The 15927-nt window shown below is 37.2% G+C and overlaps 1 protein-coding gene across 1 annotated transcript in view; it reads left to right on the top strand.

Moving 5' to 3' along the window:
* Positions 1-15927, top strand: part of LOC118901172 (platelet glycoprotein 4-like) — a 66307-nt gene that overhangs the window by 9120 nt on the left and 41260 nt on the right. Inside the window, exon 2 of the mRNA XM_036864261.1 lies at positions 12440-12648. Coding sequence (XP_036720156.1) covers positions 12529-12648 — 120 coding nt within the window. The 5' untranslated portion in view covers positions 12440-12528. The remainder of the gene's footprint in view (positions 1-12439; positions 12649-15927) is intronic.

The following is a 15927-nucleotide window of genomic DNA, read 5'->3' as shown; positions in this document are numbered from 1 at the left end:
AGAAAACCAAGCATGCAAGGCAAAAATTTTATATGCTCTAAATAGCTGCATTTGAGAGAAGAGTGGGGACAAACAACGCTGGTTTCCAAAGATAAACGTAAGTGGAAAAGCTGTTAGGTAAAACATGCTGAGTAACCTGAACTTTTCTCTTATGTACTCAGTGCATGTCTTACATAATGTGTTTGTCCCTCTTTTGCTTCAGGTGACTAAAACTACAGTTGACCTTTGAACAAAACAGGTTTGAACTTTGTGAGCCCACTTTTACACAGAATTTTTTCAATAAGTACTACAGTACTACCCGATCTACAATGTGTAGTTGGTTGGATCCACGGATGCAGAATCACAGATAAGGAGGGCTTACTGTATAGTTAGTTATATATGGTTCTTCCACTGTGCATAGTGTCCATGCCTGTAACCCCTCTGTGTTGTTCAAGGGTCAAATGTATTTGGAATTTTGTAGTATGAAGCATAAGGTTAAAGCACGATTATAATAGCAATACTTAATCATGCTGACAAGACACTGAAGCATAATTAATGGACTCACGGTCCCTCCTTATCCACAGGTGTGGGGGGATACCTTCTAAGACCCTCAGCGTGTGCCTGAAACCATGGATAGCAGGATAGCACCAAACCCTAAGTAGTCCCCCCTTATACATGATTTTACTTTCTATATGTTCAGTTACCCTCAGTTGACCTTGTTTGACCGTGGGTAAGTGAAACTATAGAAAGCAAAGCTGCTGATAAAGTAGGACTACACTCATGTGAAATATCTTGCCTGTTCTTAGAGGAAAACGTGGAAATTTACATCAAGGTAACAAAAGTGAGTCAGGTAGTTCAAAATTTGAAAAAGTAGATAAAGTCAATCTTTTTCTGTTGAAAATATCAGTACACATATGCAGGAATGTTAGAGTAACTCTTGTATCTTTGCTTATACATCATCCAGACAGTGTTAGACTAGGAATTGTCTAACCATGCAATTCAACACAATAAATTATTGACACTTCTGTTTTCTGATGAGCTTGACTCAACAGCAGTGGGCTGTGTACACTATCTCACTTCAGTTTTAAGTTCAAAGCAGACAGAGCCTAGGCAGTACCCAGGTCTGCCCATGACTTGACACCTTTGGACTCAGGGTCCTTGCAAGTCATAATAATGAGTTTTAAGGTTTAGAGAGTGAAGCACTGAAGAATATGTTGCCCCCTGGGTTTTCTAATGTACTTTCTTGGGACTCTTTGCCCTTTGGGACCCTTCCCTGTAGTCCATGGGGCTGCTTGAATAAAGGAGAATGATTCTGGGAAAGGTCAGGTAAATTCTCAACTTAGTGATGGCACAGAATCTGAAAACTGGCAGATATACACACATATATCCATTTTAGACACAGTAATTTTGTAAATTTTAGAACAATTTGGTACAGTCTCCCAAGACTGAACTAGGAAGAAATAGAAAATATGAACAGACGAAGCACTGAATTTGAAACTCTAATTTAAAAACGCTCAACAAACAAAAGTCCAGGACCTGATGTCTTCACAGGCAAAGTCTATCAAACATTTAGAGAAGAGCTAACATCTATCCTTCTGAAACTATTCCAAAACATTGCAGAGTAAGGAAAACTCCCAAACTCATTCTATGAGGTCACCATCACCCTGATACCAAAACCATACAAAGATACCACAAAAAAAGAAAATTACAGGCCAATATCACTGATGAACATAGACGGAAAAATCCTCAACAAAATACTAGCAGTTCGAATCCAACAATACATTAAATGAATTATACCCCATGATCAAGTGGGATTTACCCCAGGGATGCAAGGATTTTTCAATATCCACAAATCAATCGGTGTGATACACCACATCAACAAATTTAAGAATAAAAACCATATGATCATCTCAGTAGATGCAGAAAAAGCTTTTGACAAAATTCAGCACTGATTTATGAAAAAAACTCTCCAGAAAGTGGGCATAGAGGGAACCTACCCCAACATAATAAAGGCCATATACGACAAACCCACAGTGAACGTTATACTCAATGGTGAAACGCTGAAAGCATTTCCCCTACAATCAGGAATAAGACAAGAATGCCCACTCCTGCCACTTTTATTCAACATAGTTTTGGAAGTCCTAGCTACGGCAATCAGAAAAGAAAAAGAAATAAAAGGAATCCAAATTGGAAAAGAAGTTAAACTGTCACTGTTTGCAGGTGACATGATACTATACATAGAAAATCCTACAGATGCTACCAGAAAACTACTAAGCTCATCAATGAATTTGGTAAAGTTGCAGGTTACAAAATTAATACACAGAAATCTGTTGCATTTCTATACATTAACAGTGAAAGATCAGAAAGAGAAATTCGAGAAATAATCCCACCTACGATCGCATCAAAAAGAATAAAATAGCTATGAATAAACCTACCTAAGGAGACAAAAGACCTGTACTCAAAAAACTATAAGGTGCTGATGAAAGAAATCAAAGAAGACACAAACAGATGGAAAGATATACCATGTTCCTGGATTGGATGAATCAATATTGTCAAAATGACTATACTACCCATGGCAATCTACAGATTCAGTGCAATCCCTATCAAATTATCAATGCCATTTTTCACAGAACCAGAACAAAAGAAATCTTAAAATTTGTATGCAGACACAAAAGACCCTGAATAGCCATGGTAATCTTGAGAAAGAAAAATGGAGCTGGAGGAATCAGGCTCCCTGACTTCAGACTATACTACAAAGGTATAGTTATCAAAACAGTATGGTACTGGCACAAAAACAGAAATATAGATCAATGGAACTGGATTGAAAGTCCAGAGATAAACCCACACACCTGTGGTCAATTAATCTATGACAAAGGAGGCAAGACTGTACAATGGAGAAAAGACAGTCTCTTCAATAAATGGTGCTGGAAAACTGGACAGCTACATGTAAAAAAAATTAAATTAGATCATTCTTTAACACCATATAAAAAAATAAGTTCAAAATGGATTAAAGACCTAAATGTGAGACTAAACACTATAAAACCCCTAGAGGAAAACATAGGCAGAACACTCTCTGACATAAATTGCAGCAATATCTTTTTCCATCTGTCTCCCACAGTAATGGAAATAAAAACAAAAATAAACAAATGGTACCTAGTTAAACTCAAAAGCTTTTGCACAGCAAAGGAAACCATAAACAAAATGAATAGAACAATTTTTATTCCACCTGTCAGAATTGCAAAGGACATTAATATTGAATAATTTTTAGTGGTGCTTATACAGAAAATAAAATATCTTTCCGAAAGAGATGACTTTATCTTTGAGTTGTATTTTTTTTTGTTATGTAAACAAAACTGGAATTTGACCCTGGGGATTTTCTGTCCCAACTTTTTAATGAGTTGAAATCATAGGTTTCTACAGAGATTCTCCTTCAGCTTCCTAAAGATAGGACAGGATAGTGTTAGCTGGGAGGTGGGAGATCAAGTTAGGAATTGGGGTCAGGGTTCCCACCACTGCTGTAATCACAGTCACTCTGCCTGGTCTTCCATGTAAGAAACTGAGTGAAAAACTGGTTCAGCTGCTTAAAATAAAAACTGCTTAAATTAAAAAATGCAGACCTCATCTTAGCATCTTATTTTACACATGAGGAAATTGAGGAAGAGAGTGATTAAGGGGCTTGCCCATGGTCACCTGGCAAGAGAGTGGCAAGACTTTGGTTTAATCTCCAGTCTACCAGACTCAATTACACCAGGTTGGATCCCTGTATTCTGATAACCTGCAGGTGAGAACTGGGGAATGGTCTATGACAGCAGTCCCCAACCTTTTGGCACCAGGGACCAGTTTCGTGGAAGTCAATTTTTCCACAGGTCGGGGAGGGGGGATGGTTTTGGGATGATTCAAGTGCATTACATTTATTGTGCACTTTATTTCTATTATTATTACATTGTAATATATAATGAAATAATTATACAACTAACCATAATGCAGAATCAGTGGGAGCCCTGAGCTTGTTTTCACTTGCCACTCACTGATAGGGTTTTGATATGAGTCTGCAAGCAATTGATTTATTATGATCTCTCTGCAGTCAAACCTCTCCGCCAATGATAATCTGTATTTGCAGCCACTCCCCAGTGCTAGCATCACCATCTCAGCTCCACCTCAGATCATCAGGCATTAGGTTCTCATAAGGAGCGTGCAATCTAGATCCCTCACGTGTGCAGTTCATGAACAGTAGGGTTCATGCTCCTATGAGAATCTAATGCCGCCACTGATCTGACAGGAGGTGGAGCTCAGGCAGTAATGCGAGCGATGGGGAGTGGCTGTAAATACAGATGAAGCTTCACTTGCTTGCCCGCCGCTCACCTCCTGCTGTGAAGCCCAGTTCCTAACAGGCCATGGACCAGTACTGGTCCGTGGCCTGGGGGTTGGAGACCCCTGGTCTATGAAATGGGCAGTTGGTAAAATATTACTTAATCAGCTCTCCTGAATATGATTACTTTTATATACTACATAACACCTGGATGATAGTCTCCACTTAGCAATTACAATGATCATTTAAAAGATGATGTTCCACAACAATTTTAAGGGGCTGTGCAATAATCCTTTGCAAAGGAGATTCTACTTGAGACTATCTAGTCATTACTATCAGGTTTAAATAACTTGTTCCACTGCATTATGACAACCCTGGTCAAAGCCATAGGAGGTAGCGTGTTATTTTTCACCCTCCATCCCCACGCAATTAATAAAAATCCCACCCTACGTGCTCGGGGACACATAAAATTCCATAGGAAAAGTAAACCACTTGTTTAGGCTTGTGATTTCTCCAATATAAACATTTTGTTTACATCGGAAAAATCATGACGCTAATGACTATACAAGTTTCTTAGCCACCAAGACCTCAGTGTGAATCAGTTTGTTCATCCTGATTTACAGTGGAAGTATCCTAGGTATTAAGCATAGGTAAAGGGAAATCCTAAAGGATAAAAAATAAATAAATTGCCATGAAAGGAGGAACCAAGATGGTGGAGTAGAAGGACGTGCTCTCACTCCCACTTGTGAGAACATCAGAATCACAACTAGCTGCTGGACAATCATCGACAGGAAGACACTGGAACTAACCAAAAAAGATACCCCACATCCAAAGACAAAGGAGAAGCCACAATGAGATGGTAGGAGGGGTGCAATCACAGTAAAATCAAAGCCCTCAACTGCTGGGTGGGTGACTCACAGACTGGAGAACACTTATACCACAGAAGTCCACCCACTGGAGTGAAAATCCTGAGCCCCATGTCAGGCTTCCCAACCTGGGGGTCCGGCAACGGGAGGAGGAATTCCTAGAGAATCAGACTTTGAAGTATAGTGGGAACTGATTGCAGGACTTTGACAGGACTGGGGGAAACAGAGACTCCACTCTTGGAGGGCACACAGAAAGTAGTGTGCGCATCGGGACCCAGGGGAAGGAGCAGTGACCCCAAGGGAGACTGAACCAGACCTACCTGCTAGTGTTGGAGGGTCTCCTGCAAGGTGGGGGGTCGCTGTGGCTCACTGTGGGGACAAGGACACTGGCAGCAGAAGTTCTGAGAAATAATCCTTGGTGTGAGCCCTCCCAGAGTCCACCATTAGCCTCACCAAAGAGCCCAGGTAGGATCCAGTGTTGGGTTGCCTCAGGCCAAACAACCAACAGGGAGGGAACCCAGCCCCACCCATCAACAGTGAAGTGGATTAAAGTTTAACTGAGCTCTGCCCACCAGAGCAACCGTCAGCTCTACCCACCACCAGTCCCTCTCATCAGGAAACTTCCACAATCCTCTTAGATAGCCTCATCCACCAGAGGGCAGAGAGCAGAAGCAAGAAGCACTACAATCCTGCAGACTGTGGAACAAAAACCACATTCACAGAAAGATAGACAAGATGAAAAGGCAGAGGGCTATGTACCAGATGAAGGAACAAGATAAAACCCCAGAAAGACAACTAAATGAAGTGGAGATAGGCAACCTTCCAGAAAAAGAATTCAGAATAATGATAGTGAAGATCATCCAGGACCTCGGAAAAACAATGGAGGCAAAGATCGAGAAGATGCAAGAAATGTTTAACAAAGACCTAGAAGAATTAAAGAGCAAACAAACAGAGATGTACAATACAATAACTGAAATGAAAACTACACTAGAAGAAATCAATAGCACAATAACTGAGGCAGAAGAACGGTTAAGTGACCTGGAAGACAGAATGGTGGAATTCACTGCTGTGGAACAGAATAAAGAAAAAAGCATGAAAAGAAATGAAGACAGCCTAAGAAACCTCTGGGACAACATTAAACTCAACAACATTCGCATTATCGGGGTCCCAGAAGGAGAAGAGAGAGAGAAAGGACCTGAGAAAATATTTGAAGAGATTATAGTCAAAAACTTCCCTAACATGGGAAAGGAAATAGCCACCCAAGTCCAGGAAGCGCAGCGAGTCCCATACAGGATAAACCCAAGGAGTAACACGCCGAGACACACAGTAATCAAATTGGCAAAAATGAAAGACAAAGAAAAATTATTGAAAGCAGCAAGGGAAAAACGACAAATAACATACAAGGGAACTCCCATAGGGTTAACAGCTGATTTCTCAGCAGAAACTCTACAAGCCAGAAGGGAGTGGCATGATATAATTAAAGTGATAAAAGGGAAGAACCTACAACCAAGATTACTCTACCCGCCAAGGATTTCATTCAGATTCGATGGAGAATTCAAAAGCTTTCCAGACAAGCAAAAGTTAAGAGAATTCAGCACCACCAAACCAGCTATACAACAAATGCTAAAGGAACTTCTCTAAGTGGAAAACACAAGAGAAGAAAAGGACCTACAAAAACAAACCCAAAACAATTAAGAAAACGGTCATAGGAACATACATATTGATAATTACCTTAAACGTGAATGGATTAAATGCTCCAACCAAAAGACACAGGCTTGATGAATGGATACAAAAACAAACCCCATATATATGCTGCCTACAAGAGACCCACTTCATACCTAGGGACACATACAGACTGAAAGTGAGGGGATGGAAAAAGATATTCCATGCAAATGGAAATCAAAAGAAAGCTGGAGTAGCTATACTCCTATCAGATAAAATAGACTTTAAAATAAAGAATGTTACAAGAGACAAGGAAGGACACTACGCAATGATCAAGGGATCAATCCAAGAAGAAGATATAACAATTATAAATAAATGCGCACCCAACATAGGAGCACCTCAATACATAAGGCAACTGCTAACAGCAATAAAAGAGGAAATCAACAGTAACACAATAATAGTGGGGGACTTTAACACCTCACTTACACCAATGGACAGATCATCCAAAATGAAAATAAATAAGGACACAGAAGCTTTAAATGACACAATAAACCAGATAGACTTAATTGATATTTATAGGACATTCCATCCAAAAAGAGCAGATTACACTTCCTTCTCAAGTGCGCTCAGAACATTCTCCAGGATAGATCACATCTTGGGTCACAAATCAAGCCTCAGTAAATTTTAGAAAATTGAAATCATATCAAGCATCTTTTCTGACCACAACGCTATGAGATTAGAAATGAATTACAGGGAAAAAAAACGTAAAAAACACAAACACATGGAGGCTAAACAATACGTCACTAAATAACCAAGAGATCACTGAAGAAATCAAAGAGGAAATCAAAATATACCTAGAGACAAATGACAATGAAAACACGACGATCCAAAACCTATGGGATGCAGCAAAAGCAGTTCTAAGAGGGAAGTTTATAGCTATACAAGCCTACCTCAAGAAACAAGAAAAATCTCAAATAAAAAGTCTAACCTTACACCTAAAGGAACTAGAGAAAGAAGAACAAACAAAACCCAAAGTTAGCAGAAGGAAAGAAATCATAAAGATCAGAGCAGAAATAAATGAAATAGAAACAAAGAAAACAGTAGCAAAGATCAATAAAACTAAAAGCTGGGTCTTTGAGAAGATAAACAAAATTGATAAACCCTTAGCCAGACTCACCAAGGAAAAGAGGGAGAGGACTCAAATCCATAAAATCAGTAATGAAAAAGGAGTAGGTACAAAAGACACCACAGAAATAAAAAGCATCCTAAGAGACTACTACAAGGAACTCTATGCCAATAAAATGTACAATCTGGAAGAAATGGACAAATTCTTAGAAAGGTATAACCTTCCAGGACTGAACCAGGAAGAAATAGAAAATATGAAAAGACCAATCACAAGTAATGAAATTGAAACTGTGATTTAAACTCTTCCAACAAACAGAAGTCCAGGACCAGATGGCTTCACAGGTGAATTCTATCAAACATTTAGAGAAGAGCTAACACTTATCTTTCTCAAACTCTTCCAAAAAATTGCAGAGGACGGAACACTCCCAAACTCATTCTATGAGGCCACCATCACCCTGATACCAAAACCAGACACAGGTACTATAAAAAAAGAAAATTACAGACCAATATCACTGATGAATGTAGATGCAAAAATCCTCAACAAAATACTAGCAAACAGAATCCAACAACACATTAAAAGGATCATACACCATGATCAAGTGGGATTTATCCCAGGGATGCAAGTATTCGTCAATATATGCAAATCTATCAATCTGATACACCATATTAACAAATTGAAGAATAAAAACCATATGATCATCTCAATAGATGCAGAAAAAGCTTTTGACAAAATTCAACACCCATTTATGATAAAAACTCTCCAGAAAGTGGGCATAGAGGGAACCTACCTCAACATAATAAAGGCCATACACGACAAACCCACAGCAAACATCATTCTCAATGGTGAAAAACTGAAAGCATTTCCTCTAAGATCAGGAACAAGACAAGGATGTCCACTCTCACCATTATTATTCAAGATAGTCTTGGAAGTCCTAGCCACGACAATCAGAGAAGAAAAAGAAATAAAAGGAATACAAATTGGAAAAGAAGAAATAAAACTGTCACTGTATGCAGATGACATGATACTATACATAGAGAATCCTAAACATGCCACCAGGTAACTACTAGAGCTAATCAATGAATTTCGTAAATTTGCAGGATACAAAATTAATGCACAGAAATCTCTTGCATTCCTATATGCTAATGATGAAAAATCTGAAAGAGAATTTAAGGAAACACTCCCATTTACCATTGCAACAAAAAGAATAAAATACCTAAGAATAAACCTACCTAGGTAGACGAAAGACCTGTATGCAGAAAACTATAAGCCACTGATGAAAGAAATTAAAGATGATACCAACAGATGGAGAGATATACCATGTTCTTGGATTGGAAGAATCAATATTGTGAAAATGACTATACTACCCAAAGCAATCTACAGATTCTATGCAATCCCTATCAAATTACCAATGGCATTTTTTACAGAACTAGAACAAATAATCTTAAAATTTGTATGGAGACACAAAAGACCCCAAATAGCCAAAGCAGTCTTGAGGGAAAAAAACAGAGCTGGAGGAATCAGACTCCCTGACTTCAGACTATACTACAAAGCTACAGTAATCAAGACAAAATGGTACTGGCACAAAAACAGAAACATAGATCAATGGAACAAGATAGAAAGCCCAGAGATAAACCCACGTACCTATGGTCAACTAATCTATGACAAAGGAGGCAAAGATATACAATGGGGAAAAGCCAGTCTCTTCAATAAGTGGTGCTGCGTAAACTGGACAGCTACATGTAAAAGAATGAAATTAGAACACTCCCTAACACCATACACAAAAATAAGCTCAAAATAGATTCGAGACCTAAATGTAAGACCAGACACTATAAAACTCTTAGAGGAAAACATAGGAAGAACACTCTTTGACATAAATCACAGCAAGATCTTTTTTGATCCACCTCCTAGAGTACTGGAAATAAAAACAAAAATAAACAAATGGGGCCTAATGAAACGTCAAAGCTTTTGCACAGCAAAGGAAACCATAAACAAGATGAAAAGACAACCTCAGAATGGGAGAAAATACTTGCAAATGAATCAATGGACAAAGGATTAATCTCCAAAATATATAAACAGCTCATGCAGCTCAATATTAAAGAAACAACCCAATCCAAAAATGGGCAGAAGACCTAAATAGACATTTCTCCAAAGAAGACATACAGATGGCCAAGAAGCACATGAAAAGCTGCTCAACATCACTAATTATTAGAGAGATGAAAATCAAAACTACAATGAGGTATCACCTCACACCAGTCAGAATGGGCATCATCAGAAAATCTATAAACAACAAATGCTGGAGAGGCTGTGGAGCAAAGGGGACCCTCTTGCACTGTTGGTGGGAATGTAAATTGATACATCCACTATGGAGAACAGTAGGGAGGTTCTTTAAAAAACTAAAAATAGAATTACTGTGTGATACAGCAATACCACTACTGGGCATATACCCAGAGAAAACTATAATTCAAAAAGACACATGCACCCCAATGTTCATTGCAGCACTATTTACAATAGCCAGGTCATGGAAGCAACCTAAATGCCCATCGACAGAGGAATGGATAAAGAAGTGGTGGTACATATATACAATGGAATATTACTTAGCCATAAAAAGGAACGAAATTGAGTCATTTGTTGAGACGTGGATGGATCTAGAGAGTGTCATACAGAGTGAAGTAAGTCAGAAAGAGAAAAACAAATATTGTATATTAACGCATGCATGTGGAATCTAGAAAAATGGTACAGATGAACCAGTTTGCAGGGCAGATGTTGAGACACAGATGTAGAGAACAAACGTATGGACACCAAGGGGGGAAATCTCCGGGGGGGTGGGGATGGTGGTGTGCTGAATTGGGCGATTGGGATTGACATGTATACACTGATGTGTATAAAATTGATGACTAATAAGAACCTGCTGTATAAAAAAAAAAAATTGCCATGAAAAATGGTTATAATTTTGTTATACATTTGGAGGAAAATCTAACTTTCCTTATTTTCTTAAAGAATTAATTAATATCAAGACTTTAAAAGAATTAAATGGTTCCTCAAGTGGAGAGAAATACTAATAAAATCATCAGAGAGGTATTTCTACCACTACAAAGCTAGGGAGGGAAAATCTGAGACCATAACAAAATATAATTTTTATTATTATACTCATGAGGATGACAAAAATATTGTTTGTGTTTCTTTTCTGTCTGTAGCCTCCATTCTGTTGGCATTTTTGTTTTGTTTGGTGAGGGGCATTTTGAAGCAGGGAATAATTTTTTATAAGTACAAAGCACATTCCATTTATCAATGTCAGGTCAACCCCGTTTTTAAAAATGCTGTTGCAAACAAAATATCTCAAATGAACATGTTTTCAAATATTAGAATAACAAATTCTTACTAACTTTGTTACAAAAGGATCTACCACTTCCACTAAGAGTTTTCTTTCAATCTTTATGAAAGGAGCATATATTATATGAAGATACCAAAGATAAGACTGACTAGGTGAAATACATACTGACACAATCTACATATTTTAACAGAATTGGCATGAGTCAGCTGTCCATGACAAAATGAACAATATTGCACTTGAATATGTTAAAAAATTCATTTGAGACTAGTAAGAAACCAATGCCATGACAGAAACTAGGTATCCTCTACCTTACGTATTTTCTTCAAATCTTTTTTTACCTCTCAACTATCTAAAAGTCAGTTATTAAAAATTAAATTGAAAATACTCTTCTTTAAAATATTTCAATGTTTTCAACACTGTGCATAAGAAAGAGTTCAGGCATGAACTCAATATTCCTGACAGTGGAATTTTCTTTTAATGGTGCTTATAATTTTGATGATGTTAGAAACTATTCTAGTATTATTTTCCCAACTTACTCATGCTTTTCTGTTTTAACAGATAGCTTATAAATGATTAGAAAAATTGATTTCTTCGCAGACTCATCAGATCATTTCCTATAAAATCCCTATCTTTTTTTTTTTTCCCACTAAAATCCCTATCTTTCTATTTGTGAAAAAGGAATAGTAAAGAAAACATCTCTCACTGTACTTGCTTAGCATTTGGATGGAAAAGACATCAGTCCACCCACATTCTCTCTGCAGGAGAACTCCAGGTAGGGTGCAGACAGATGGTTGTGTTTGGGTGGACAAGCCAGATAGAGGATAAAGATGCCCATAAGTGTCCCAGGCTGATGGAAGGTAGGCAGGGGGTGAGAGTACAGTAAGCATATTCTCCTTAGTTAATATTTCAGTGTGTTAATCATCCATAGAAAGAAAGTTTAAAAGAGGAGAATTTAAAAGAAATGCTCTATGTGACAATATTTATTACTTCTACCACTGGTAGGTAGTTCAAATGAAGAAAGGACAAGACCTAGAAAGTTTTGTATAAAAAAAAAAAAGCATCTGTTTATTTATAACTGGCAAAATGATCTGTTTCAGTTGCATGTTTACTTTGATTTTTTGTACTGGTATTTAAGTTTCTGCTTTATGATCTCTTTCCAGTGATAGAACCAGACCTCTTGGAAACCACGTTCATCAGACCTGGGAGTTTGAAAGAAGCAGGTGCTGAACCTTAGTTTTTTCCCTGAACAAGAAAAATGGGCTGCGATCGAAACTGCGGGCTCATCGCCGGTGCTGTCATTGGTGCACTCATGGCTGTGTTTGGAGGTATTCTAATGCCAGTTGGAGACATGCTTATTGAGAAGACAGTTAAAAAGGTACAAGTATTATCAAGAATATTTGTCATCCTGATTCATTCTATCTTCCATCCCGTTTTGGCTTAGGGTGCCTGTTTTATATTTCATTGTAACTGGCAATTTTGTGTCTTTGACACAAAGGTGATAATGAACAATCGAAACTCTACGTGATAGAGAAATGGTCAAAGCATGATTTATATTCTATATGAATGCACTGTCATCTTAAGTCTAAATATCCAAATTTTGATAAAAAACTATATTAGGTATGCAGATTAATAGAAAATAATTGGCTTTTAATTATGTCCAAAGAGTATGTTGATATGCTTTTTTGGTATACATATATACCATTTTTTATTGAAATATTCTTTAAATTCTGTAGTACTTTACAAATTTCAAAAGTTTCACACACATGATTTCATATAATCCCATAATAACCATTTTTCCCCCACCCCTATATTGCCCCTTCTTCCTCCTCTCTCCTCACTGATAACCACTAGTTTGTTCTCTATATCTGTGAGTCTGCTTTTTTTTTTGTTTTATTCACTAGTTTGTTGTATTTTTTAGATTCCACTGTAAGTCATATCACACAGTATTTTCTTTGTCTGATTAATTTCACTTAGTATAATGCCCTCCACGTCCATCCATGTTGCTTCAAATGGCAAAATTTCATTCTTTTTCTATGGCTGAGTCGTATTCCATTGTGTATATATACCAACTCTTCTTTATCCATTCATCTGTTGATGGACACTTAGGTTGCTTCCATACCTTGGCGATTGTAAATAATGAAGCTATGATCATTGGGGTGCATGTATCTTTTAAATTAGTGTTTTTTGTTTTTTGGACATATACCCAGGAGTTGAAACTGCTGGGTCATATGGTAGTTCTATTTTAGCTTTTTGAGGAACCTCCATACTGTTCTCCACAGTGGCTGCACCAATTTACATTCTCACCAACAGTGTACGAGGGTTCCCTTTTCTCTACATCCTCGCCACATTTGTTATTTGGTGTTCTTTTTGATAATAGCCATTCTGACAGTTGTGAGGTGGTACCTCATTGTGGTTTTGATCTGCAATTTTCCTGATGATTAGCAATGTTGAGCATATTCTCATGTGGCTGTTGGCCATCTGCCATTTCCTCTTTGAAAAAATGTCTTTCAGTTCTTCTGCCCATTTTAAAAGTTGTTTTTTGTGTGTGTATTGTGTTGAAGTTGTATGAGATGTTTATATATTGTTGATATTAACCCCTTATTGGTAGTCATATCATTTACAAATAGTTTCTCCCATTCAGTAGCTTGTCTTTTTGTGTATGGTTTCCTTCTACTGTGGAAAAGATTTTAGGTTTAACTAGGTCCACTTATTTATTTTTGCTTTAGTTCCTTTGCTTTTTGGAGACAGATCCAAAAATATTGCTGCAATTTATGTCAAAAGAGTGTTCTACCTATGTTTTCCTCTAGGAGTTTTTGACATACCGTTTTACATTTAAGACTTTAACCCATTTTGAGTTATTTTTGCATATGGTGTGAGGGAGTGTTCTAATTTCACTGATTTACATGAGGCTGTCTGGCTTCCAACACGACTTGCTGAAGAGACGGGCCTTTTCTCCATTGTATATTCTTGCCTCGTTTGTTGATGATTAAATGACCATAGGGTGTAGTTATTTCTGGGCTCTCTATTCTGCTCAACTGACCTATGTGTGTATTTTTGTGCCAGTATATTACTGTCACTTTGTTTTAGAGTCTAAACTCAGGGAGCTTGATTCCTCCGGCACTGTTCTTCTCTCTCAAAATTGTTTTGGCTATTTGGTGTCTTGTGTTTCCACACAAATTTTAAAATTATTTGTTCTAGTTCTGTGAAAAATGTCATTAGTATTTTGATAGGGATTGCATTGAATCTGTAGATTGCCTTGGGTAGTATGGTAATTTAATACTATTAATTCTTTCAGCCGAAGAATGCGGTATATCTTTCCAGCTGTTTGTGTCATCTTCAATTTCTTTCACCTGTGTCTTACATTTTTGCAAGTATAGGTCTTTTACTTCCTTAGGTAGGTTTATTTTGGTATTTTATTCTTTTTGATGTCATGGTCAATGGATTGTTTCCTTAATTTCTGTTTCCAATAGTTCGTTGTTAGTGTATAGAAATGCAACAGATTCTTTTATATTAGTTTTGTATCCTGCAACTTTACTGAATTCACTGATGGGCTCTTGTACTTTTCTTGTGGTGTAGTGAAGATTTTCTACATATAATATCATGTCATCTGCAAACAGTAACAGTTTTACTTCTTCCTTTCCAATTTGGATTCTTTTTATTTCTTTTTCTTCTCTGATTGGTGTGGCTAGGACTTCCAAAACTATGTTGAATAAAAGTGGCATGAGTGTGCGTTCTTATCTTATTCCTGATCTTTAGAGAAAATGCTTTCAACTTTTCACCATTGAGTGTGATGTTAGCTGTGGTGTGTCATGTATGGCCTTTATTATGTTGAGGTATGTTCTCTCTGTGCCTATTTTCTAGAGAGTTTTTCTCATAAATGTATGTATAATTTTAACAAAAACTTTTTCTGCATCTATTGAGATGATCATATGGTTTTTATTCTTCAATTTGTTAATGTGGTATATCACACTGATTGATTTGCAGATGTTGAAAAATACTTCCATCTCTGGAATAAATCCCACTTGATCATAATGTATGAACCTTTTAATGTATTGTTGGATTTGGTTTGCTAATATTTTCTTGAGGATTTTTGAATCCATGTTCATCAGAGATATTGGCCTTTTGTTTTCTTTTTTTTGCAATATTTTTCTCTGCTTCTGGTATCAGGGTGATGCTGGCCTCATAGAATGAGTTTGGAGATACTCCTTCCTCTGAAATTTTTTGGAATAGTTTGAGAAGGATAGGTGTCAATTATGCTCTAAATGTTTAGTAGAATTCACCTGTAAAGCCATCTGGTCCTGGACTTCTCTTGTTGGGAGTTTTAAAATTACTGATTCAATTTCATTACTGGTAATTGGTCTGTTCATATTTTCCATTTCTTCCTGGTTCAGTCTTGGAAGAATGTACCTTTCTAAGAATTTATCCATTTCTTGGTCTAGGTTGTCCATTTTATTGGCACACAGTTGTTCACAGCAGTCTCTTATGATTTTTGCATTTCGGTGGTGTTGGTTGTAACTTTTTCATTTCTGATTTTATTGATTTGGACCATTTCTCTTTTTCTTCTGATGAGTCTGGCTAAAGGTTTATCAATTTTATTTATATTTTCCAAGAACTAGTTTTTAGTTTTGTTGATGTTTATCTTTTTTTTTGTATC

The sequence above is a fragment of the Balaenoptera musculus genome, chromosome 9, assembly GCF_009873245.2.
Source record: "Balaenoptera musculus isolate JJ_BM4_2016_0621 chromosome 9, mBalMus1.pri.v3, whole genome shotgun sequence".
NCBI classification, from domain to species: domain Eukaryota; kingdom Metazoa; phylum Chordata; class Mammalia; order Artiodactyla; family Balaenopteridae; genus Balaenoptera; species Balaenoptera musculus.
Note: the sequence above shows the minus strand (reverse complement) of the source record. Positions and strands in the feature narration are given on the sequence as shown.